We start from the raw sequence: 23,938 nt of genomic DNA on the forward strand, positions 1-23,938 counted from the left end.
CTATGCCATGGTGGTTAAGAGGGCAGCTGAGGTCCTAGGACTGGAGCTGCCCTCAGTGCAGGTCAGGACTAATCTCCTGACCGAAGTGCTTCAGCCTGGGGCTTCCACCTCTGAACCCTTATTGCCCTTTAATGAGGCACTTACGGACGTCCTTATAGGTACATGGTCCAAGCCTAACACAGGGGCTCCTGTGAACAGGACGATTGCACGCTCCCATCGCCCAGCTCCGGGTGACCCAAAGTTCCTCAGCCAACACCCCACCGCAGAAAGTTTGGTGGTGCAGACCTCTACATCCCAAGGCGCATCCCCTTTTGCCCCTCTGGATAGGGAATCCAAGAGACTGGACTCATCTGGGAAGAAGATGTTTTCTTCCTCCAGTCTGGCATTGCGGTCGGTGAATACCGCGTGCTCCCACTCTCTTTGGGAGACGGTTGCGCAGGTGCTGCCACAAGTCCTGGAGGAGGCCCGGGCTGTGCTCTCCCAAGCTGTCAAGGATGGGAGAGATGCAGCAAAATTCACCATATGGTGTGGATTAGATACGACCGATTCGCTGGGCAGGTCAATTTCAACGATGGTGGCCTTGAGACGCCATGCCTGGCTTCATACAACTGGCTTCTCGGGGGATGTCCAAGCCAATTTGTTTGGACATGCCCTTTGATGGAGCCCGCCTTTTTGGGGAAAAGGCAGACTCGGCCCTGGTCACGTTCAAGGAGTCTTGAGCTACGGCCAGATCCTTTGACCTCTCCTCCACTCCTCGTGGCCAGTCTTCCTTTCGCCCCTATCGTGGCAACGGAAGGGGTTTCCAAACGCGTCAGCCCTATCCTAGCCACCATCCCGCTTAGAGTTCCCAAGCCGCGCAGGGAAGTGGACGCGGTACATTCCGTCCTAGGAATGGAGGCCAGAAGTCCTCTACCACACTGCCCCCCGAAGCCGCTGTCTCCAAGCACTCCTAAGCTGATTCCGCAGGACACACTACTCCAGTGGGTGGAACAATTCGTCATCTCCCCCGCTGGAGATCTATAACACCGGAAAAGTGGGTCTTGCAGATCGTCCAGGAGGGTTATTCTCTTACTTTCCTTTCTTTTCCTCCTCCTAATCCATCAAGTCAGGATCGGCTGGCGGAGGATCATTTAAAGTTGCTCCAAGAGGCAGTTACAGCTCTTTTGGTCAAAGGAGCTATAAAAAGGGTCCCAGCTTCAGAAGTAGGAAGTGGCTGTTATTCCTGCTACTTTCTGATTCCGAAGAAGAACAAGGGGCTTCGGCCCATTTTGGATTTTTTCGGACCGCCAATCTCTTCCTCAAAAAGGAGAAATTCAAAATGCTCACTCTGGCTCAGGTCTTGTCTGCCCTAGAACAAGGAGACAGGATGGTGGCGTTGGACCTGCAGGATGCGTATTTTCACATTCCTGTCCTGCCGGGCCACAGGCATTACCTGCAGTTCAGGGTAGGCCGCGAGCACTTTCAGTTTACCGTGCTCCCCTACGGTCTTACCAGTGACCCTCGGGTGTTCAACAAGGTGATGGTGGTGGTTGCAGCTCATCTGCGCAGGTTAGGGGTGTCAGTCTTCCCCTCCCTCGACGACTAGCTGTTGAAGGCGTCCTCGCCCCGGGCAGTCATCTTACATCTTCAGACTATCGCAAACCTCCTGCATTCACTGGGGTTCTCTATAAACATGCCGAAGTCTCACCTGACTCCTTCTCAGATGCTCCCTTTCATTGGAGCTTTTCTGGACACAGTGCAGTTTCGGGCGTATCCTCCCGAGCAGCAAGTCCATTATATTCAGGTTATGATTCCGAAATTTCAGCCTCTATCCTGGACTTCGGTGAGGTTGACTCTGAGGCTGTTGGGTCTCATGGCCTCCTGCATCCTGTTGATAAGACACGCCAGGTGGCATATGTGGGCTCCGCAGTGGGACTTGAAGTTCCAATGAGCACATCATCGGGGAAATCTCACCGACGTGGTTCAGACCCCAGATCTGCAAAGGATCTTCAGTGGTGGTGAACGAACCTCGATTGGGTCAGCGGCAGACCTCTCTCCCTTCCACAACCAGATTTCACAGTTGTGACGGATGCGTCACTTCTGGGATGGGGTAGCCGCATGGGAGTGGAGATCAGGGTCCCTGGTCTCCGGCAGAGACGGAACTCCACATAAACTTGTTGGAGCTCCAAGCGATTTGGTTGGCATTGAAAGCATTTCTTCCCTCTGTCAAGGGAAAGCTGGTGCAGGTGTTCAAGGACAACACCACTGCCATGTGGTACTGCAACAAGCAAGGCGGGGTGGGGTTGTGGACTATTTGTCGAGAGACCCTGCGTCTCTGAACATGACTGGAACAGCAGGGCATAACCCTGGTGGTTCAACACCTGGCAGGTTGTCTGAACGCCATGGCGGACGATCTCAGCCATCGATGCCTTCAGGATCACGAATGGCGTCTCCAGTCGTGGATGGCGCAAAGTCTCTTTCAGCAGTAGGGAGAACCTTGGTTAGATTTGTTGGCCTCCGAAGAGAACGCGTAATGTCAGCAGTACTGCGCTGGAATTTCCAAGGCGGCTATCGCTTGGCTGCGCATTTCGTCGCGAGTGGAGCTCAGGCCTGTTCTACGCCTTTCCGCCCATACCACTCCTACCCAGGGTTCTGAAGAAGATCAGGAGCGACCGGGCCCAAGTCATTCTTGTGCCACCGGACTGGGCGAGGAGGGTCTGGTATCCAAAGCTTCTGTGCATGAGTGTCGATCCTCCGAGGGAGGATCTTCTGTCACAGCAGCAGGGGAGGGTTCTCCACCTGAACCTGTCAACTCTGCGCCTCCATGCGTGGCGATTGAGCGTCGACTGTTGATAGCTTTTCCTTCCTCCCCAAGTCTGTAATGTTATTCTTGGGGCCAGGTGGACCTCCACTAAGACGCTATACGCCTGCTGCTGGCCGAAATTTGTATTATACTGTACAGAAAGTTCCATTGACCCTCTTTCTGCTTCTTTTTCTACTGTCCTTTTATTCATTCTAACTCTTGCCCAGCAGGGTTCTGCTTTGGGTACTCTCAAAGGTTACCCCTCTGCTCTGTCTGCTTTTTTGCAATTGCCAGACCAACCTTCTCTCTTTAAATCTCCTATTGTAAATAGATTTCTGAAAGGACTGGGCCATTTATTTCCACCTATGCCCTTTGTTATGCCACAATGGGACCTTAATTTGGTCCTCACTTACCTGATGTGCGCTCCTTCGAGCCTTTGCACAATTGTATCCTCCGGCTGTGGACCATCAAAACAGCCTTCTTGGTGGCGATCACATCGGACCGGAGGTTAAGTGAATTGCAGGCATTACCCAGCGCGCCTTCTTATCGTATGTCCTTTCCGGACACGGTGGTGCTACACACCAGGGCATCTTTTTTGCCAAAGGTTGTGACCCCATTCCATCTGGGTCAGTCCATCACTTTACCCACCTTCTTCGCTCTCCCACATCCCTCTAAGGAAGTGGAGTGTCTCCATCGACTAGACACAAAAAGAGCATTGTCGTTCTACCTAGACTGCACAAAAGAGTTCCGGGTGGATGACCAACTCTTTGTGGGGTATGTGGAAGCTAAGAAGGGAAGGGCAGTGTAGAAAAGGACCATCTCTCGCTGGTTCGTTCTCTGCATTAAAATCTGTTACGCCTTGGCGAAGAAGCAGCCCCCTGAGGGATTAAGGGCCCACTTCACCAGGGAAAAAGGCTGCGACTACGGCCTTGGCTCAGGGTGTCCCTGTCCAAGACATCTGTCAGGCAGCAACGAGGGCATCATTGCACACATTCGCAAAAAGATTATTGCCTTGATGGTCAGGTGCTCAGGGACGGGCACTTTGACCATTCAGTCCTGTAAGACTTCTTAGTCTAGATCATGAGCCCGCAACCCACCGCCGGGATGGTATGGCTAGGGTATCTGATTCGAAGGTAAGGAATCTGCAGCTAGAAGTCTCTATCAGATGAACAAGCTACTTACCTTCAGTAATATATTATCTGGTAGAGACTATCTATCTTCAGATTTCTTACAGCCCCACCCAAGCCTCCCCGCTTTGCGGACTGATGTAGTAGGACTAGGGTTTTTCCCCCCGACAGGGCCCTAGTTTTTGCACACGTTTACGTCAGGTACTTCGTGGCTCTGCGCTTCTGGCGTGGAAAATACAAAAAGTTCTGACGTCCGTGTGCCTGGGTGCCACCTATATAGACACCGCAACTTCATAACCGACGCTACCGACGCCGACGAGGTCACGCAGAGCCAAAAGAAGCCTCCGGACGTCACACGCAAGGGGTATTGCTCAGCAAAAGTTTCTGGATTCAGCCTGATGCCTGGGAAATTCAAAGCTAAGGAATCTACAGCTAGATGGAGTCTCTACCAGATAATGCGTTACCAAAGGTAAGTAACTTGCTCAGTAAGTCTCCCCAATGCCACATGATTTATAATGCAAATATCAGCCTTTATAGATTTTGGAAATTCAGCAAATATTCTGCCAACATCTGCCTTTGAGTTCTGACAATACACACGTTATCTTCTCGAATTTACTGTCAATTTTTATATACATAAATTACTTTAATCAAGCAAATCTTCTAATCTAGTAGGCTGGGGTGCACACAGGAAAGCTACTTACAGGTAGCTGGAGAGCTAGCAGTAGCTCACGAGCTACCTGTTGTAGCAACCTCCTTTAACATGTCACTTTTCGGAAGACACTCATCCAATACATACTAAAGAACACAAAGGAAAAAAAGATTGTCCTAGATCCAAGCTGAAAAACCAGAGAGGGTGGAATCACAAATAATGTAACATGGAAAAGTTGAGATTGTCAAACGCAGAAAAGGTGATGGTAGGAATGCTTGTGATTAGTATAACTACTGGCAATCGCTCGGGTAGCATTCCAACCCATTGTTTCTTGCCCACTATTCTACCTCAGATTAGACCCAGCCATAAACAAATCAGCCTTGCTCCTGCCCTAACAGAGCAATTTTGCCAAATCTGCCACGCAAGGTCCTCTCAGAACTGGAACACAAGCAACCCAAGGCCTGGGTCTAATCCGAGGTGCCATGTTGGGCAAAAAAGGATGGGCTGGAACCTTGCTTCAGATGATTGCCAGTTATTTCATAGAGTGTGATCTTTTCTACATGTAAACAATAGACGAAAGACAGCCATTGCTATCACTGGTGCTAATTTAAATCGTAGTATTGCTCAGCTGATTGGCACTTCTAAGAAGAACATGAAGAGGTGGAAGTCATACAGATTTCAGTTTATGACATTTATAGGTACGGTGGGGACAGTTTCTAATATCTTTGTATAATACGTCCCCTATATGTGCACAAGTGAGATTGTTTTGTTATAGGATTCAACATACAAGTAAGCCACTAATATGCATCTTTGTCAGCATTCTACTCTTACTTTGGCAAAACACTTAGAACTAGATAAACAAGACTGCCCTATCTTCCTCCACTTTCAAAGCTCTCTAAACAAACAAGTCCAAACATACTGAATTAGGCGATGAGTTTGAGGTCATGTCTGCTCTGCTCGGGGCAATGTTGGCAATAGTAAAGCCAAGTCAATGTCGGTTGAGCTCGAATCCGAACATCTTTGCTTCTTTCGAAAACCTAAAGATTGACTAACTGTAGCCAAGTTAGACACAACATGGAACATCCACTTAGGCTCCAAAGGCACACTACCATTTCAAACATAGCAACATTCTCAAGATTAGGCTAAACTGCAACGAAATATCTGAGCAGAGAAATATTACCTGGGATTAGTGAGGTTGTAGCAAGACTTCCAAATCTGCAGCATTTGTTTGCAAGTAAGCAGTGCTTCATCTGGCCCTCTACACAGTGACTCCAACTTGACTTTTGAAAACAATAAGCTAGTGGGGAAATACAATATCAGCCATAAGCATTTCGTAACTGAAGGCACGTTTTTTTTTCCATTGTTAATTTGCATCTCTATTGGTAAACATATATCTTTTTATTTCATGTTTTTAAAGGTCAACACTAAGAGTGACACAAGCAGAAAACTTCATAATTGAGAGCAAATGGCATAACAGCAGTAAATATATACAAAATAAAAATTTAGCAGATCATAACACAATTCAAACATATACCAAATTCACAAATAAGAAATTTAAGTCAAACTAGGCAGCAGGTAAATGAAGAGGATGTGGGGTAATAAGGGACAACAGTTCAAATAAAAAATATTGCATTTTATTTAGCATAGTATTCTGCTGCCCACTCAACAAGGCCCATAGCACGGCCAGTTAGTACGCATATTACATGTAAGCTTCAGACACACTTTAATTTGTGTATAGTTCCAAAATAGATTGTTGGATGGAACCGTATCAGCCTTCTCAGTATCTAGAGCAGTGGGACACTTTTTCGTACTAGGCCAATGAGATCATAGACTACGATCAACCTGCAACCTTTGGTTTCAGGAACACTTTGATTAGTCTTAATTGCATCATATACTGAGAAGGGTGACGCTCCTGCTCCAGCCTGCATCACAGTTTTGGGAACCCTACCCTTTCTTTGGTAAGAGAATCGTGGCACCTATGCACTGTCAACAACATCCAAAATCCCCAAGTCAAGTGAAAACCCCAAACCTTCACTAGCAAAGCTAACCATGCCCTTATGACAGCACGGCCCTCCTAATACTCATGAGTCCCTGTTCTTTCCTCATTTTATATTCAGCCAGGACCACATCACCGCCACAAGCTGCACAGATACACTCTCTGTTGGTGTTTGCATTTCTTCCCTTTAATTTACAACTTATCCGAGCAGATATTGTCCTTTCATTTGTGGTCTCTTGGCATATGATTGTTTTGGTGTCCTCTCGAAAGTGGTGGTGAGTTACAGCAAAAGCAGCAAATTGATAAAGCCCAGTATTACTCCTACGGAAAACCCTCTGTCACAGACTCTTCTCTACACAGTTAAGCACCTAATGCAGGTGGCTAAAATGGTGCAGATGACAGAAGTCTACGTCTGTAATGTCTTCTGCAAGCCAGGCCCAAAAAATGGTCTCCTTTTTCTTACAAGTAACACAAAAGTCCCTAACCAAGGTCAATATATTTAGCCCGAATGCTCACAGTCTAACATCATACAAAGGATACTGAATTTTTTTAAGACTGGTGCCACTTGTAAAAAGACATGCTACAAAAAAACTAATACACATTTTTATCTTTTGCAGAGGACGTTCTCCTTCATCTGATAGTTGATGTGATCAAGACTTTATGTGATGGCCCCAACTTTAAAACCCAGACGGATTATGTCAGAATTATGTATTTCTAAGAATAATTAATAACATCGTATCAATAATGCTATAGATATATTTTACAGCTTATCAAACAAAACTAAAACACCAACTGGCACATAAAATGAGTCGGGACAAATTGGTCAAGAACCTGTTAGCCGCTGAAATGTGTACAAGCAATGGCCACAAAGACAAATATTTATTTGATCAAATAAATCCTGAAAATAAGTGATTAGTTATCAGCACTAGCTACAGAAATCACCGAATTATAAACCTTAGATCAAAATATCGTAAAATCACCTGGTCATTAACCTGATACACTAGTCATCCAAAGATTAAGCTCTTGGCAAATGAGGACAGCAAGGAGAGCTGGGGCTTTGCCCCCGTGCTACTCCTCTGAGACTGGCAGCATGCTGAAAATCTCTTCCAGATGCCTCTGCACAGCCCGATGATGAAGTCACATCAGGCTCCTTAACAGCAATATGTATACAAAACAGTGATGAATGTAATGCTTGAATTAATCTAAGCCACTGGTAATCACTCGGGCCGCATCTCAATCCATTGTTATTCTGCACACCAGCCACCTCAGTTTGGACACAGCTATATGCAAATCAGTCTTGACCCTGCTCCAGTAGAAACAGTCCAGCCCGAACTGCCAGGCTAGCAGGCATGTCCCTTCTCTATGATACAAGAATGGTGACGGATGATCTCCTTATAATACTGAATTTTGAACACCTCACCATTTCCTATCCATTAATGAAATATTATAATTTGAACAACTCTGTTATGGAAAGGTCCACCATGCTCACAGGCAGCAGCCTCGATTCAGTGACCATGCTGTTATCTGTGCTAAAATAACCATTTTATTAGGCACATTATTACACGGTGTGGCTGTTCCCGGCCACTAATACTTCATTGCTTCTTAGATAATGCTTTTAGGCGTATGCATGCTTTTTTGATTGAAGCTCTATTCTGCTGCCTCCCAGCCTCGAGCTGTTGGAAGGCCCTCATCGTTTATTCCAGTCTTGGCATTTTCCCCCTTGTGTACATTGCATATGTACTGTGAAGTAATACAATTTTGTCGTTTGGTGTTTTATGTGTCTTCCTCAATGAAAGGTAGAGTGTGTGAGTGGGAGTGTGTGAGAGAGAATGAGTGTGTTCTTTTTCTTTGTTTCAGTCTGGTTAGAGGGCAGCAGGTGTGATGTGTATGTTTTAATGGGAGTTTGAAACTAGATGTTAGCCGTGTAATTATTTATGGAATGCTGAAGGTACCATAAAATCATATGTGTGAGATATGCCTGCAAAGTGTGGGAACCATTTACTATAGCCTGTTGCAGGGATTCTGCCCCAAAACAGAACTATGGACCGGATTATAGGACCTTGGTGTATAGGAACAGAGTCCTCCTACTACCTTAGTACCTATGAGCCCAGTACCGACTAGCTATAGTGTCTCACTTGCTCTCCTACTCACTCACAGAGAAACAAATGATTAGGCACCCCAGAACACAACATTCAAAGATTTCTCAGGAATCGCAGTAACAAGAAACACTCTTTCGCTCGCACCCTTGTACCTGTTCACAACAAGATCTGACAGAGACACAAAAAAGTTTAAAATATTTATTTTAACTAACGTGCCCTTACATGTAGTATACGTATACGTGCCACGACGAGCAGGAAAATGCATAGTACAAATACAGTCTGCATAGCAGCTAGTCCATCATTAAGGGAGATGTCATCATGGAAAGACAATAGAGCCTAACCTCCCTCCCCTTGCTAAGAAGTAGTATTATGTATTAGAAGATCTCTGGGCTTTGTCAGCAGACCCCATACCTTAGCCTATAGATGGTAGATCTACACCATAGGTGCTGTCTCGCTCTTCTCCCTGGAAAGGTCCCTCTCCAAGTGTGTCCCACCTAGTCGTGTATCCCAATAAAACCAAAGTATGCTGTCCAAACAACAGCTGCATCAGTATGTTTTGTCAAAGGGCTAAGGCCTGATCAGAACAAAATAACAAGGGGCATTGTTGTTCGACCTTGCTCACAATGTTCACTCAAAATCCCAGGAACATGCAGAGAGTGAACACAGCAATGAGTTCTCATTTGAAAACAACCATAGAAAATATTGCAAAAAATCAAGACTTGTAGTATTGGACGCAAATGCAGCAGGCAAGCTGCAGTGTGCTCATGCTAACTTAGTGAAGACGACAATGTCCCCATGGGCCACGTCAGAAGCCTTACAGTCCGCTGTCATGGGCCATACCAGTTGTTAAATGCCCTGAACCAGAGTTATAGGCCCGAGCCACCGGCGAAGGCCTATTACAATTGAGAGGGCCTTTAACAACTGGTATAGCCAGAAGCAGAAGGTCTAAGGCTTTTAGAACATTCCAGTCACTAAGGGTAGAATGTTCTAAATTAAAAAGGGAGAAACATGAAGACAAACACTGAAATGTTGGCTTATACCAGCCATTATAAGCCTGGAGCTACTGAAGACAAACATTGGAATGTTTGCTTATACAAGCCATCATAAGCCTGAAGCTACTCCATTGTCTTTAAAGGAGGTCTCAATATTCCAATGTTCTAATATAGCCTTAAAGCTTGCCATAGCGGCCTATACAGGCCATTAAAGGCCTGAGCCTGCGGCTTGGGCCTTTAACAGGGAGCGGAACTTAAACATTAATGTTGGCATAGCCCAGCTGCGGAGGGCTATAAGCAGGGCTAAATTTGAGCCTGTGGTTTCTGGTGCTTGGCATCGACCCTTAATTGCCAGCACCAGAAGCTGCACTTACGACAGCTGCCACATGGTGGAGCTATTTGTGCAATCACATGAGCAGAAAATCAGCAGTTTGTTAATTCAATAACATTAAAAACAACTAATATCTCCCATCCAAGCCATTCCTAAAGCTTTGGTGGCCTTGAATAGTCTGAATTGTCACACTTGTAGCAGTTTGATGATTAGTAGTTGTATAAGTACAGTGGCAATGTGTGGTGCAAACTGTGATGGCTTCCTCTGACGAGGGCCCCGGCACTTTTTTTTTTTTTTTTTTTTTAGAAATTAGGCAATGGGTATAAGGCTATTAGAACATTTCTCTACTAGAGGGTAGAATAAACTAACGAATAAAACAAAGGTCTCACGGACCCCGAGGGGACTGAAATCCCCACTAGCTCTATGAGCACTTGGTTCATAGCAACAGCTGTGAGCGACAATATTGGAATGTTGGAGCTCAGGGCTTCAACGGCTATTAGAAGCCCAGAGCACTCCATTGTTTTCTCCAATGTTTGACTATATCCTTAGAGCCCGACCTAGCGGGCTCTACCGGCCATTAAAGGAAGCGGGCCTTTAATGGTCGGTAGAGCCCACTAGGAGGGCTCTAAGGCTATTAGAGCATTCCGCCCTTAGAGGACAGAATGTTCTAATTACTAAAAACAAAGATCTCTGGGAGCCCAAGAGGGTTCCAAGAGGACTTTGTTCACAGCAGCAGCAGTGAATAAAAACAACATTGGAATGTTGCTCTGCGGGCTTCAACCAGCCCCTAGGAGCCCGGAGCACTCAATTGTATGTGCCTGTCTATTTTGTTTTCTATGGCACTAAAGATGTCATTTTTACCCACTTGAGAATACTATCAAACTCGCTTACAAACACAGGAGGAAAACACATGAAATACATTGCTGCCTAGGGTCAGATGTTAAAGAGTAGTTATTTAGACTAAACGCGAGCCAGTGGTACTCTTTGGCATGTCAGTTCAACTCCTGAGAAGAGGTAGTGGGATTTGGGGAAGATACAGTGAGATTCGCCATACAATAGTAAAAGTGAAAGTGGGGGAAGCACTGATCAGTCCTTGTGCACAGCTCCTAAAAAACTGAATCAATTCACCACATCATTTGGTCATAGTTTACCCTATACATTTCAGTTCATCATCTTTCTGAAACGGAGTCTTAAGTTGGGATTCTTAGGTAACAGACTGAGGGTGTTTCACAGTTTGAACCTTTAACACCAAGGGCCCAGCCACAATGCTTCAGTCATTGAAAGTTTTTTTTACGGTCTGAGACTTGTTGAATATAATCCTCTATTTTGGTTGACGTACTGGAGGCTTTCATTTTCTTGTAGGGTTTATTAATCTCAAGTTCCATAGGTTATCAACTGTCATGTGTACGAAGACGGACAGGATAGACATGAATCTATGGATAGTAGAACTAACCAAGACTAAGTCAATTGCTAAGAGTTGTTGGTTGTACTCCCTTCGATATTATACTTTGGATTTAAAGAGTTGAAAAGGTCCACATCGGATTCAAATGAAACTATTAATAGGTAGTTTTGTTACCTTGTTCAGCCTTTAAATTTTAATAGGTTTATTGTGTTGGTGCTTTTTAGGAGTGTGCAAAGTTGCAAATTCAAAGGCTTTACAAACAACTTCAGGTAACTTCTTTTAAAAGCTAGGCAGCTTACTGAGGTGAAAAGCTGGCAAAAAGTTGTAAAGTGAATTACAAAGCTGCATAACAGCAAGATTCTGATGTCAGGCGTTAAGTTATGTTTATAAAACCCTCAGAAATTTACCAAGAAAACACTGTTATTCACCAGTTACCATATGCTATGGAAACCACAAATTGCATCCCTTGATTGGCTGCTTACGACCTCACACAATAGATGACTGATACCATTTCACATGACATAAATGATACCACTGAGGACTTCTCAAATCTCAAAACCCTGGTGAGATTGCATAGGACATTATTAATGTATGAACAAATATGTTTCACACAGTGCATGTATACATCAGGCAATTGATTGAAGACAACATTGCATACCTCAAAGAAAGATAAATAGCCCAACATCATGGACAGTTAATACCTTGGAGATGGGCTGAGATCTTAAGAGTGTACATCTAGAATATAATGCTTGTGAAACATGTGCTAGGCACAAACTGACCCTGTGAACCCAAGGTACAGGGTGATGGTCAAATTGACCCATGTTTGTAGTCACCATGGGGCATATGTATCAACATCACCATTTGCGATTCTCAAATAGCGATTTTTAAAGAATCGCTACTTGAGAATTGCAAAACGGGATGTATTTAAAAAATTGCAAACTTTTTGCGATTTCTTAAAAATCCTTAATTGCGATCAGCAAATTGCGATATCGCAATTAAGGAATACCTGCCTATTCAGTTCTATGGGCCAGGAGACCCATAGGAATGAATGGGAAGTAATTCTCAAATAGCGAATCGCAATTTGCTATTCGCTATTTGAGAATAATTTCAAAGGTGCAAGGGTGTCATGATGACACCCTGATGCACCCCTGAAATTAGCATGTGTGTGCATATGGCGCACATACATGCCCTAAGGGCATGTATGAGCGCCACGTGGCACTTCGTACAAAACAAAAAAGTGCTTTTTGAAAGGAAATCGCAAATTACCACCAACTGGAACTTGGTGGTAATTTGCGATTTCTTAAGGATAATTCGCACAACTTGGGTGCTCTTTACATGTCATTTAAGAAATCGCAATTTGCGATTTCTTAAATGCTTACGCTAAATTAAGAAATCGCTAAATTAGCAATTCCTTAATTTTGCGATGGGATTTGCCTCATACATCCCGATTACCGATTTTTTAATCGCAAACGCTGTTATTTTGCGAATCGCAGCGTTTGCGATTAAAAAAACGTTTGATACATATGCCCCTTAATGCAGGAAGGAAGGGATGAAATCTCAGAGTATGACTGAAGGAGAAATAATTTCCATAATGTGTACCATTTACTATGGGAAGATATTCTAAACAATTATTTGTGTTTGAAATTCTATACATTATATAAATAGTACATACATCACATATATGACATACCAGAAAGAGGCAGAGTTAAAGTGATGTGATTATATATATACGGTCTGGGCAGATACATCAGTCATGCATATTTTCTGTTAAGCCACAGGCATCGTTTCATGGTAGTGAAAAACTAAGCATAAAGTTTCACAAAAAACAATATAATGCGTTGAGTATTCATTGGGAACTTGGAAAATCTACACCTAGTGGAAAGTGAAGAGGTAAGACAGGATAGACTAAGAAGTGTGGCTTATGGTTGTGGCTACTTGGTACTCAGTATCTGCAAACAAGTGCATGATAATTTCGAAGGCTTATGTCTTAGCTAATGATGCAGATGGGAGTGGGTGTAAAGGTAAGTGGGTGGTATGAGGGGGTAAAAAGCTGTCAAACTGCGCCTTGGAAAAAAATGTTGGACATGTATGTTTTGATATCATAATGGAGACATTTTGTGATATCACAGTGTTCACAGCAGTTATAGTATTGATGATGTTATTGGTGGAGTCAAATGTAATCTCACCCGTGTTGCCATCATGATAGCAATTGAAACGTCATCAGTGATGTCAATGATGATGTAATCAGTAATGTTACAGGTGAGTTTAAGAGCAGAGCAAGGTGGGGGGAACAGGTTATGGTTTGTCTAACATAACTGGTGAATTTCAGTGGTTTTTACCTTTTTCTTTGGAACTGTAATAAACATACACACAGGGTAATCAGATACTATAATACCATAAAATTTAAAATAAAAATGCTAATTTGCATTTGTTAAAGATTTCCATTGGTTGAAATTTGTAATTTACAGGGGTGGCACCCTTCCCATCAATTCACAAAGGCAACAGGACTGCGGTGAATTATGGGCTTGAAGTCACTAGTGTTGTCAAGTAACAAAAGCTCATGGTGTTATTTTGCTATACATTTATCAGGAAATAGAGAAATTGCAAAGTTTAGGATTACAACCTAACGTCCACAACAAGATGACATTTTTAGCTCTTCTAGAACAAACTGCACCAATGTAACTTCACCAATCAATTTGAGGAACTTTTAAACTATGTATCTTTTAAGTCGAGAAACAAAATGTTGCCTGTAAAATGAGCCTAACACCAAGTTTGAATTACCTAGAGTGGAATATAGGCATAAACGCTGGAAAATAAAAGGCAAAAAATTATCATGATGTCTTGGGGAACAGCGAATGTCCAAAACAGGAAAAACGTTCATGATGACATGGGTGGTGGGTTATATTAGGGGCAAATCGGTGAAACAAGATATTTCACTTTTACTTCTTTTGCAGAGTGTTATATCCCTCTTGTATTCCTTTGCCATGTAAACAATATATATTCAGGTGAAGTTTTCCTATAATCCATCTATTTCAATGGGGAGCGGACCTTGGTATTGACATCTCCCAAGCTGACTGGCTTTATTGCTGTAACCAGACTAAGCGTTTGTCCCCCAACTATCGCCTGCGCCTTATCCATTTTAAATATTTGCATAGGCTTTACTGCACTCCGGGTCAATTGCACAAGTCGGGGCTCATCCCCAGTGACAGATGCCTGCGCTGCTCTGCTCCAGCGGCTGATTTCTCCCACCACGCCTGGCTATGCCCCAAGGTATGGGGCATAGACTATTGGCGTGAGGTCTGCACTGCTATTTCCGAGATCACCGCCTCGCTGGTTCAGCTTGATCCCCTGCTCTGCCTCTTAGGTTTTGTTAAATTCTGCCCAGACGCCTCCCGTCGCTTGATTGCCATGCTGCTGGTCCTTGCACGATGCAGGGTTTCCATGTGCTGGGGTCGCAAACCTGCACCCAAGTTCGCTCAATGGCTTGAGGATGCCTCGCGCTGCCAAACCTTATTGTCTGAATTCTGGGACCTTATGCCTGCCAGATCTCGTCCACTCAACATATGGGGACCCTTGGTGTCATATCTCCTTGCCGCACCCCCACGAGCCCTGTGCCCTCTCCCGCGCTACCCGCCGGCACTGTGCCCGCGGCAGCCGCCGGTGCTGGTCCGCGATCAGCTCTCCCCATTTCCCCACTCCCTGTGCTTGGGCCTGCTCCTCTCCCCTCTGCTTTGGTGCCTCCCATCACAATGTCTTTTATCCTGTTGTGCCTGACGACATATGTGACATGTTGTAGCTATTTGATATTTTATATACTGGGTCCACCTTATCATCTTTCATTGTATACAAGTATATGGTGCTACAATTCGGTGCATGTCTGTAACCTGCCTTTGTAATTTTCAATAAAGGTTTTTTGAAAAAAAAAAAGAATATCCATCTATTTCAAGACCTGCTCCAGGGAAATTATAACCTTTAAGGATTATCCAATACCCCGGAGGCCACATGCTATACTAAAAGTGTGTACATAAAGCCCCAACTGAGACTAATATTAAGGGAAAGGATAACTACTGAAGAGTCTGTCACAAAATACAACCAACTCTCAGTTTCCCAAACAACCTCATCTGCTGCTTTTACTGAAAGAATATTTCTGGTTTGTTAACCAACAATCTTTCAGGCTCAGGGTAGTGCACAAATGCATTCACCAGTGCCCACAGGTAAATGGTGAATAGTACTTGTGATGGGTCTGCATGCAATGGTCTCGGGGGCATAGAGTGATGGTGCGGACACTAACAAGCGGAGTTTGACCTGACAGGAAAGCACAAACCCAGCCTAGGGTTTTTTTTGTGTTCTCAGCCCAGTTCTCCAGGCTGCGTCCTAGAATTGTCTTAATATCAGCCAAATGTGCCACTAGCAGCCCTAAACTCCGACATGTTTTTGTTAAAAATGCTGTGGGTCATCATATCATTATAAAGTTGTAGAGTGAAATCACAGTCCATAAGCTTACATGGGAATGGTTAGTTGGACTTAGTTGCAAAATCACTGGGGGCCAGCTGTCTAGATGTATATAGCCATGGGTGTCTGGTCCCTTTCCCTTCAAGAATGGAGACCTGCACAGCAGCTCTCGCCTTGAATTGTAATATCTTAGAACTAGCTAACGCTGTTGAACAACTGAAATAACACAATCTAATTATTGTAGCAGAGTTTCATAAATTTGAAGTGATCGATGGAACAATATCCAGATGTCTGGAAATTTTGGAAAAGAGTGGCGTCAGCAGACAATACAGAAGCTGCTAGCAGATTTCAACAGGACTCATCACAAATAAGTGGTAATGGAGCAGCAACGGGAAACCTTAGTGAATGAATGGCTACACTTTGCTCTTTTTGATACTTGCTAGTCTCATCATCATTGCTTTCACCTTACTAAGCACAATATTTAGATGACTTCACTTCGGAAGCTGATCCACGAGCAGACCCGTCATAGACAATGTTTGTCCTTGGCTGTCAAATAAAATAATATAAGATTGAGAAAAAACATTTTATTGTAAAATAATATGAGTTGTCTTTGACCGTGATGGGTAGACCGTGATGGGGAGAGAGGTCATTGAATACAGTAAGATGGTTGACCACGGCGAGAGCAAAGTGAACATCGTTCAATATTCAACCTAGGAATCCAAATGTCAAACTGCACAACATCATACTTTTACGCTCTTCTCACAACAATTTGGACACATCCTTCCTGATTAGGATAATGAAACCTTGCCCTACAGGTGCTACTGTCAATCACAGCAAGGAAGGCTACCAGTCTGAAGATCGACTAGGCGCAGAGGTCTTCTGTGATTCCAGGAACTATACAGAAGAACAAAGAACGCAAGAACAGGAAAAAACATAAAAAACAATCTGAAGAACAGTCTATGAACACTGCAATTAATCTAAATGTATTGGACAGCATCCAGACTAAAATAACACTTATCAATTGTGACACAAAATGATGTGGGGTGTTTATATTTTAGCTACTAATTGATCACATCATAAAGTGCAAAGTCATCTTTATGGTGACTTCGTAAGTCGAGAAATTATCCTCTGCTTGGTTGACAGGAATATTGCTCTCAGAAGGACGGAGGCCACTGGCGGTAGCATAGCAAGGTGGCCAAGGCCCTTAATACAAGTTAAGCCTCTTCCTCTTAAGGAAGCAAACCCAACTTCACACCAGAGATTTATTTAGTGGTAATTGAGGCACACGGTGAATTCTACATCACAGTTTCCCTAGGAATAACTATAATGGATAGGTTTAATAGGTAGTTCATAAGGCACACTTATAGTGCCTAGTGAGAGTGTTTCTCGTAATGGAGTCTAAGTCCCGCCAAAGTCACCCCCAATAATTTCTTTTTGAAAGAAGGACAGATTGGAGCATAAGAAAAATGCTCTAATAAATTATCTAAAGCAATATGTTTTACAGAGAGTTCAAATAAATATGGATTTTGACATGTCTTATCTATACTTTTTCAAAATGTAGTAAGACTGTCCCCAAATTTATCTTCCAATTCAATCAATTTTCTCAACATGATCTTCGATGTAGCTCGTCGTTCTTAATGGAAATACAGAAGACACAGAATAGGTACTTGATAGGTACACAGTTCTCACAATCTCACAATGCCCGTGGCATCAGAGTTATGAATCCAGGTAGAGAGAACATACAAGCGCTTATCACAGACCCATCCACTCTTCTTACAGAGACCTTACAGGTTCAGAAAGCACACATGCCCATTAGGTCACACTGATCTTAGGGGCTAAGGTCTGAAGCAGCAGTTGTATTTAAGGATGATAATGTCAAATAATGACATTAATGTAGCTCATGAAATCCATCCTTGGGACTTAACAAATAAGCTCTATAGCAGCAAACAGATAACACACAAATAGCAAGTAAATTATGCGACAAGATCAGCAAAATAAGTTTTCAACTTAGCATTAATTATCACTCAGACACAACTATAAGCTTTAAATACAGTTTGAAAATGTGGGCAGTTTGTCAGCAGTCATCAGCTTGTCATTTTCTGAAAATGTAAGTCCAAAGCTTGCAATTTCACACTACATACACTGTGTTTTCAGATAGCAGTTTTTTCCTTTTCATAAAAAATATTTTCTCCCCATACATCTCACTGCACTGCAATTTCCTGAAAATATTCTTTTTGCTCACAAAATCAATCATCAATCAATTTGCCAACAAAATCCAGCTTGCCTTATCAACGAGTGATTTAATTTCCTATTGCATGGAAATGTAATACCCAACATTCCCATGTACAGGGTGCATATACTGGTGCACCATTATTTGAGGAACTTCCAAGTTGAGGAATGCCAGGAGAGAAAAGCTCATCAGATTCAGGTTTGTCCATTGCATTCTGGTACATCTAGTCCTGAAACTAATCAAGAAAAAAAGAATACCAAAGTGCTAAAAACCAAACCAGCAGTAAATAATCTACTGACACCTACATAAACCACCCTGAGCTCTCTGTGCAATGCAAATGATTCATAAATAAAAGCCCTCCTCTAGTCGAAGGTAGTTGGAGACATGAAGGCCGACCAGGATGGAGATATATATATATATATATATATGGAGCAGTTGGAGGATCCTTGGATGAGCAGGACTGAACTCTCACATGCAGTGACACAGATAAGATTCATGCAATTAAGGGGATTGGAGCGTTCTAATGTTATGTTTGAGACATTCCTATCCTCTGGGGGTATTGAAGGGGAGCGGGCGCCCTGAGTGCAGCATAGCCAAGCTGTCACGTCTTATTTATCCCCTATAGTTGTTTAGCAGCATTCAGCTTAAGCGTGATCCTGGACAATTGCTAAGTTGCGCTGGTGCATCGTGGGTGGGATGTGTTTTCCACTTGGCTAATGTGCAATATTTGCTTGTTGATGTGCGGAGGGGTTCGACAACTAATACTTAGCAGGCCGACAGAACTCTGTTGGCAACCTCCGCCTACGAGTGAAACACACACCTGGGGTATTGTTCTTGTTGTTTTTTGGTGGGTGGGATGCACGCTGTTTGTTTTGAGCAGTATTATGTATGTTTTGTTTTGGGTTTTTTGTGTGGATATTTCTCGTCGGGTCCTGGTTGAGGGGGTCCCGATGTGGGTGGGGGGGGAGGGTTTATGGGACTCAGACTGTATACTAGGCATGGCGACTTGCACTCCTACATTCTACATCCAACTCTACCATCCAAAAATCTGGTCAACATCTTTGTCACAAAGAGAGATCTCAATCTTAAAAAATAGAGCAATAGAACGGGTACCCAGCTCTCAGCAAAACTTTTTTCTTATCAACAAGAAATCAGGCAAATGGAGACCAATCTTAGGTTAACAGTTCTTTTCCAAGCTATCAGACAGAATAGGGAGCTTCAGTGGGGGCTTCCAGCTGTGGGGAGGTGATTTTAACCTGGTTCGTAACCCTTACTTGGACAGATCGGGGCACATTACAGCTGCTGCTGCTAGGGAAGTTGAAAGTGCGATGGTCAGGTTTGACTTGAGTGATGTGTGGCGCCTGAAACACCCGCACAAAGGTAGTTTTACTCACTACTACCATAACTTGCATACTCGTATTGACTATTGGCTCGCGGCTAGCTCACTTAATGACCAGGTCCGCTTATGTCAAGTGTTATCGCGTACTCTTTCCAATCATTCACCGGTCCTTTTGGTGCTGGATACTTGCCGATTTCCACCCTACTCCCTGCTGGACGCGGTCTTTAAAAACGAAATAGCTGAGGCAATTGAGACCTTTTTTGATAAAAACGTGGGCTCGGTTGATGACAATCAAGTCGTCTGGGAGGCATTCAAAGTTTACATTAGGGGGTTACTATATCAAAACACTCGGGGTCCTTCGATCAATACGCAAGCGGCAAACGGATCTAGAGGGGAAGATTAAGGTGTTGGAGTGTCGCTTAGAGGCGGATACGGAAGATATTGTCAGCAAGGAACTCACAGACATGTTGAAAGCATATCATGAGGCAACGGACGATGAAATCCAAGATCTGGGCAAATACGCCACAGCCAGAGCGTATGGTGAGAGTGATCGGCCAGGGTCTGTATTAGCGAAGTTACTTAAGAGACGCAGGGAAATGGTTCAGACGGTGGAGGTCAGGTCGGAGAAGGGCGTCCTCTTAACTGACGTGGCAGAAGTGGCAGATAGATTCCGACAATATTATACCGACTTATATGCCTCTCGAAATGCTGCCTCTGACAACGAGATTATAGACTACTTAGCGCACATACAGCTTCCGAGGCTTTCTAACACACATAGGGAGTTCCTCGTGAGACCCATAAAAAAGGACAAAATTCTTCTGGAGTTATCGAGTATGAGGGCGGGGAGTGCTCCAGGGTCGGATGGACTTATGGATTCATTTTACAGGACTTTCGTAGATCTACTTCTTCCTCAGCTGGCCTCTCTGTTTGATGATATGTGTGTTACGGGTACTATGCCACCATCTATATCCGAAGCAGTAATAGTTGCCCTCCTCAAGTCTGGTAACACCTCGGAGGAGTGTGCCTCTTATCGTCCGCTGTCATTGCTTAATGTGGACACGAAGATTTTCGCGCAAATCCTCGCGAACCGTTTGGTACCTCTGGTCCCATTACTAGTGGCGCCTGAACAAGCGGCGTTCGTCCCCGGTAGGAATCTAACCTATAATTTAGCACTGTATTCGGAGTCCTGCAACATGTCAGGACAGAGACGCCGGCTGTCGCTGTCTTCCTAGACATAGAGAAGGCATTTGATTCTGTAGAATGGTCGTTTATGACCCAAGTGCTGTCCAGGATGGGCGTTGGCCCTGTCTTTCTTCAACTGCTAAGCATACTTTATAGTAGACCATCTACCAGAATAAAAATAGGGGACATTGTGACTGACCCTATAAGCATTTCAAGAGGCACGCGACAAGGCTGTCCATTATAGCCTTTATTATACGTGTTGGTGGCTGAGCCCCTTGCCTGTGCACTTCGGGAATAACATCAGAATCGGGGTATATTCTTCCAGCGCTATAAAATTATAGTGTCCACCTATGCTGATTACACACTCCTATATGTCTGACATCCGGAATCTAATCTCTCGGCAGTCCTCCGTGAAGTGGTGCGTTTGGTGGCCTGTCCGGCCTGCATATCAACTGGCAGAAATCTATGTTTCCGCTCACGCCGAGCACGCCCCAGTTTGAACCAGACTACCCTTTGCAATGGACTACAGATGCGGTGAGATATTTGGGTATAAAAATTCACACGGACCCTGAGATAGTGTTCAGGGAAAATTACGGGGTGGCCTTCAGCAAGCTAGAAGATGATGTTGAGAGGTGGATTAGACTCCCGCTGTCTCTCCTTGGTAGAATATCCATCATGAAAATGGTGGTGTTGCCGAACCTTCTGTTCTTATTTTCCAATATCCTCAGGGTCCTCCCGCGTGCCTTCTTCAATCGCCTAACCACGCTAATGGTGAAGTTGGCTTGGGCCGGTAAGCAGCCGCGTGTTAAATGGCAAATACTGGTTCTCCCCTATCATATGGGTGGACTTGGAGCACCAGATTTTGATTTATATTATAGGGCAGAGCAGTGTGCCCTTGCACATTATTGGATACATGGCTCCCCAGACATACCACACCTTCGTATAGAGACTGAGGTGGCGTCTCCACTTCCCCTCCCTGCGTTACTGTTTCAGGCGACAGATCGGAGGACGGGTTTTTAGGACTCTATTAATGCCACTACGCATGCCTGGCACAACCTGCTACAACAACAAGCGGGTGTGATTCTGTACTCGCCGTCTGCTCCACTTGCTTGGTGCACTTGGCTACCACCGTGTAGAGATAGGGGTGTCACACAAGCAGTTAATTCTCTCAGCATTTTGACAATAGGTGAGTTGTTCGTCGATGGGATATCCAAAACCTGGGACGATATTACCCACAATGACCCAGCACCTTCCATTTTGATGCAATTCCAATTCCACAAAACATGACACGCATTGCGTGAAATTTTAGTGGACGAATACCTTGAACCCCTGGAATTATTAGCTTTAAAACGCATTATATGAACGAAATCCCCAAAGCGAATCGTAGCTAATATTTATAACACTTCAATGTCATACAGAGCTAACCATTACACCAAAGCCCGTTTAGCATGGTAGCGGGACTTGAATATTGATATAACTGACTCTATGCGGACATACTGCTGCACCAGTACCGAACACATCTCGCTTAACGGGAGGCATAGACTGGTAAATTTTAAATACCTTAATAGGGTTTATTACACTCCGGAAAGAATGTATAGATACGGTTTACGTGATGACACTAAGTGCGATCGCTGTAATGCACGACTAGCGGATTTCCTCCATTTGGTCTGGTACTGCCCTGGGGTCTCTGCCTTCTGGGTCTCGGTTTTTAAGGAACTGGGCCAAATAACTAAGCTAGCCCTTGATCCCGACCCTACTCTGGCATTACTGGGCCACTCCAAATTCATTCCCAAGGGGATCAGAAGATTGGTTGATATGGGTCTGCAGATGGCCAAACACAGGGTGGCAATTAACTGGTTTCGTGGACCACTTCCCACGATTACTCAGTGGAAGAGCGACATGACATTCTGTAGCACACAGATGGAACTTTACAGTGAATTACTCCCACCACGTAACAGGCCTAAAAACGTTTGGGAATTATACAACATATACCAATTTGCCTTGGGAAGAGACATTAGCGAGGCGCCTGACTCATCGCAAGGTTAGGTTACTCTGCGATCTGTATTCATTTTTCACCACACAGTAGATGCGAACTTCCCAAACTGCCGATGGATACCGTTATATACATGTATACACTGCGGATGGCTATGCCTGGGTGGGGAAGTGTAACTGTGTATTCGTAACGCTTAACTGTGTCCTCTTTTTACCTGTAATGTTTACAATTGCTGCCTATGGTCTCATGTTTGTATAGTGTGTGTACAATGCAGTGCTCTCTAGATATGCTGAGTTCCCCTATTGTATGTTCTTAGAAAGTCAATAAAATAAATTAATATAAAAAAAAAAATGTAAAAAAAAAAAGTACCGGGGGCCCGCTGACTGGTGTGTGGGGTTCCATGAAATTTACACCCTAAGGGCACACAAGGAGTGCCACTGATGCCAGCATCAGCTCTACCTCGTATTGACATTGATGGAAGCAGTATGCGACTGCAACATGGTTTGGGAGGGTCCTCGTTTGGGACCTGCACTTATACGTTTTACAGGTTTTATTGTTCAATCCCTCCCGTTCTTATTCTTATTTTGGCACCACACCCCACAGCAAACATTACCCGGAATCCGCACACTCAATTGGCCGCACCCCAGTCAGATCAACAAGTTATCTGCATCCGGGACACAACCCGCAGGCATATAATAGAACCACATCACACAAATTAACGTTATCACCTGGAATGTGAGGGGTATGCATACCCCAGCCAAGAGATACTCAATATACTCCTATCTACAGCACAGGGCCACCATCATAGCATTTCTACAAGAGACACACATAACTCAGTTGGAGGCCTCCGGACTCATCAACGGGGGCAGGTGTTCAGCACCAATTTCTCCACGCCAGGGGATCACTCATATGGATCAGGGTGGGGCCCCCTTTTGCACCAGAGGAAGTGAGGGTGAACCCAGATGGTAGATATGTCCTTGTTGAAGGCCAGTTCAACGGTCAGTCCATCCTGATAGGGTCTATATACACCCCAAATGTGGACCAGTCCACCTTCTTATCTCATCTTACACAAGAACTCGTACCCTGGAGCGAGAGCCCATGGCTGCTGGGAGGAGATTTCAACTCAGTGCTGGGCACTGCTCTGGACCGATCCTTCCACCCCTTAACACATACAGCGGCTTCCTCAAACACATCAGCTCTAAGCACCTGGGTAGTGCACTGGTCCTTGACGGACGTTTGGCGAGCCCGGAACCCAAACATCTGCATATATTCTTTTTACTCCCACGTATACGTCCTGCACGTAAGACTAGATCGGATCGTTAGCTCTCCCTCGCTGTTGCCACTTATTAAACATATTGACTATC

At 44.3% G+C, this 23,938-nt stretch overlaps 1 protein-coding gene across 2 annotated transcripts in view; it reads right to left on the minus strand.

Moving 5' to 3' along the window:
• Positions 1-23,938, minus strand: part of TTC7B (tetratricopeptide repeat domain 7B) — a 1,510,908-nt gene that overhangs the window by 579,751 nt on the left and 907,219 nt on the right. For both annotated transcript variants that reach the window (XM_085626529.1, XM_085626530.1), the window contains exon 16: positions 5,739-5,855. In XM_085626529.1, the coding sequence (XP_085482655.1) occupies positions 5,739-5,855 (117 nt within the window). The remainder of the gene's footprint in view (positions 1-5,738; positions 5,856-23,938) is intronic.

The sequence above is a fragment of the Triturus cristatus genome, chromosome 9 (genome assembly GCF_964204655.1).
Source record: "Triturus cristatus chromosome 9, aTriCri1.1, whole genome shotgun sequence".
Classification (NCBI taxonomy): Eukaryota; Metazoa; Chordata; class Amphibia; order Caudata; family Salamandridae; genus Triturus; species Triturus cristatus.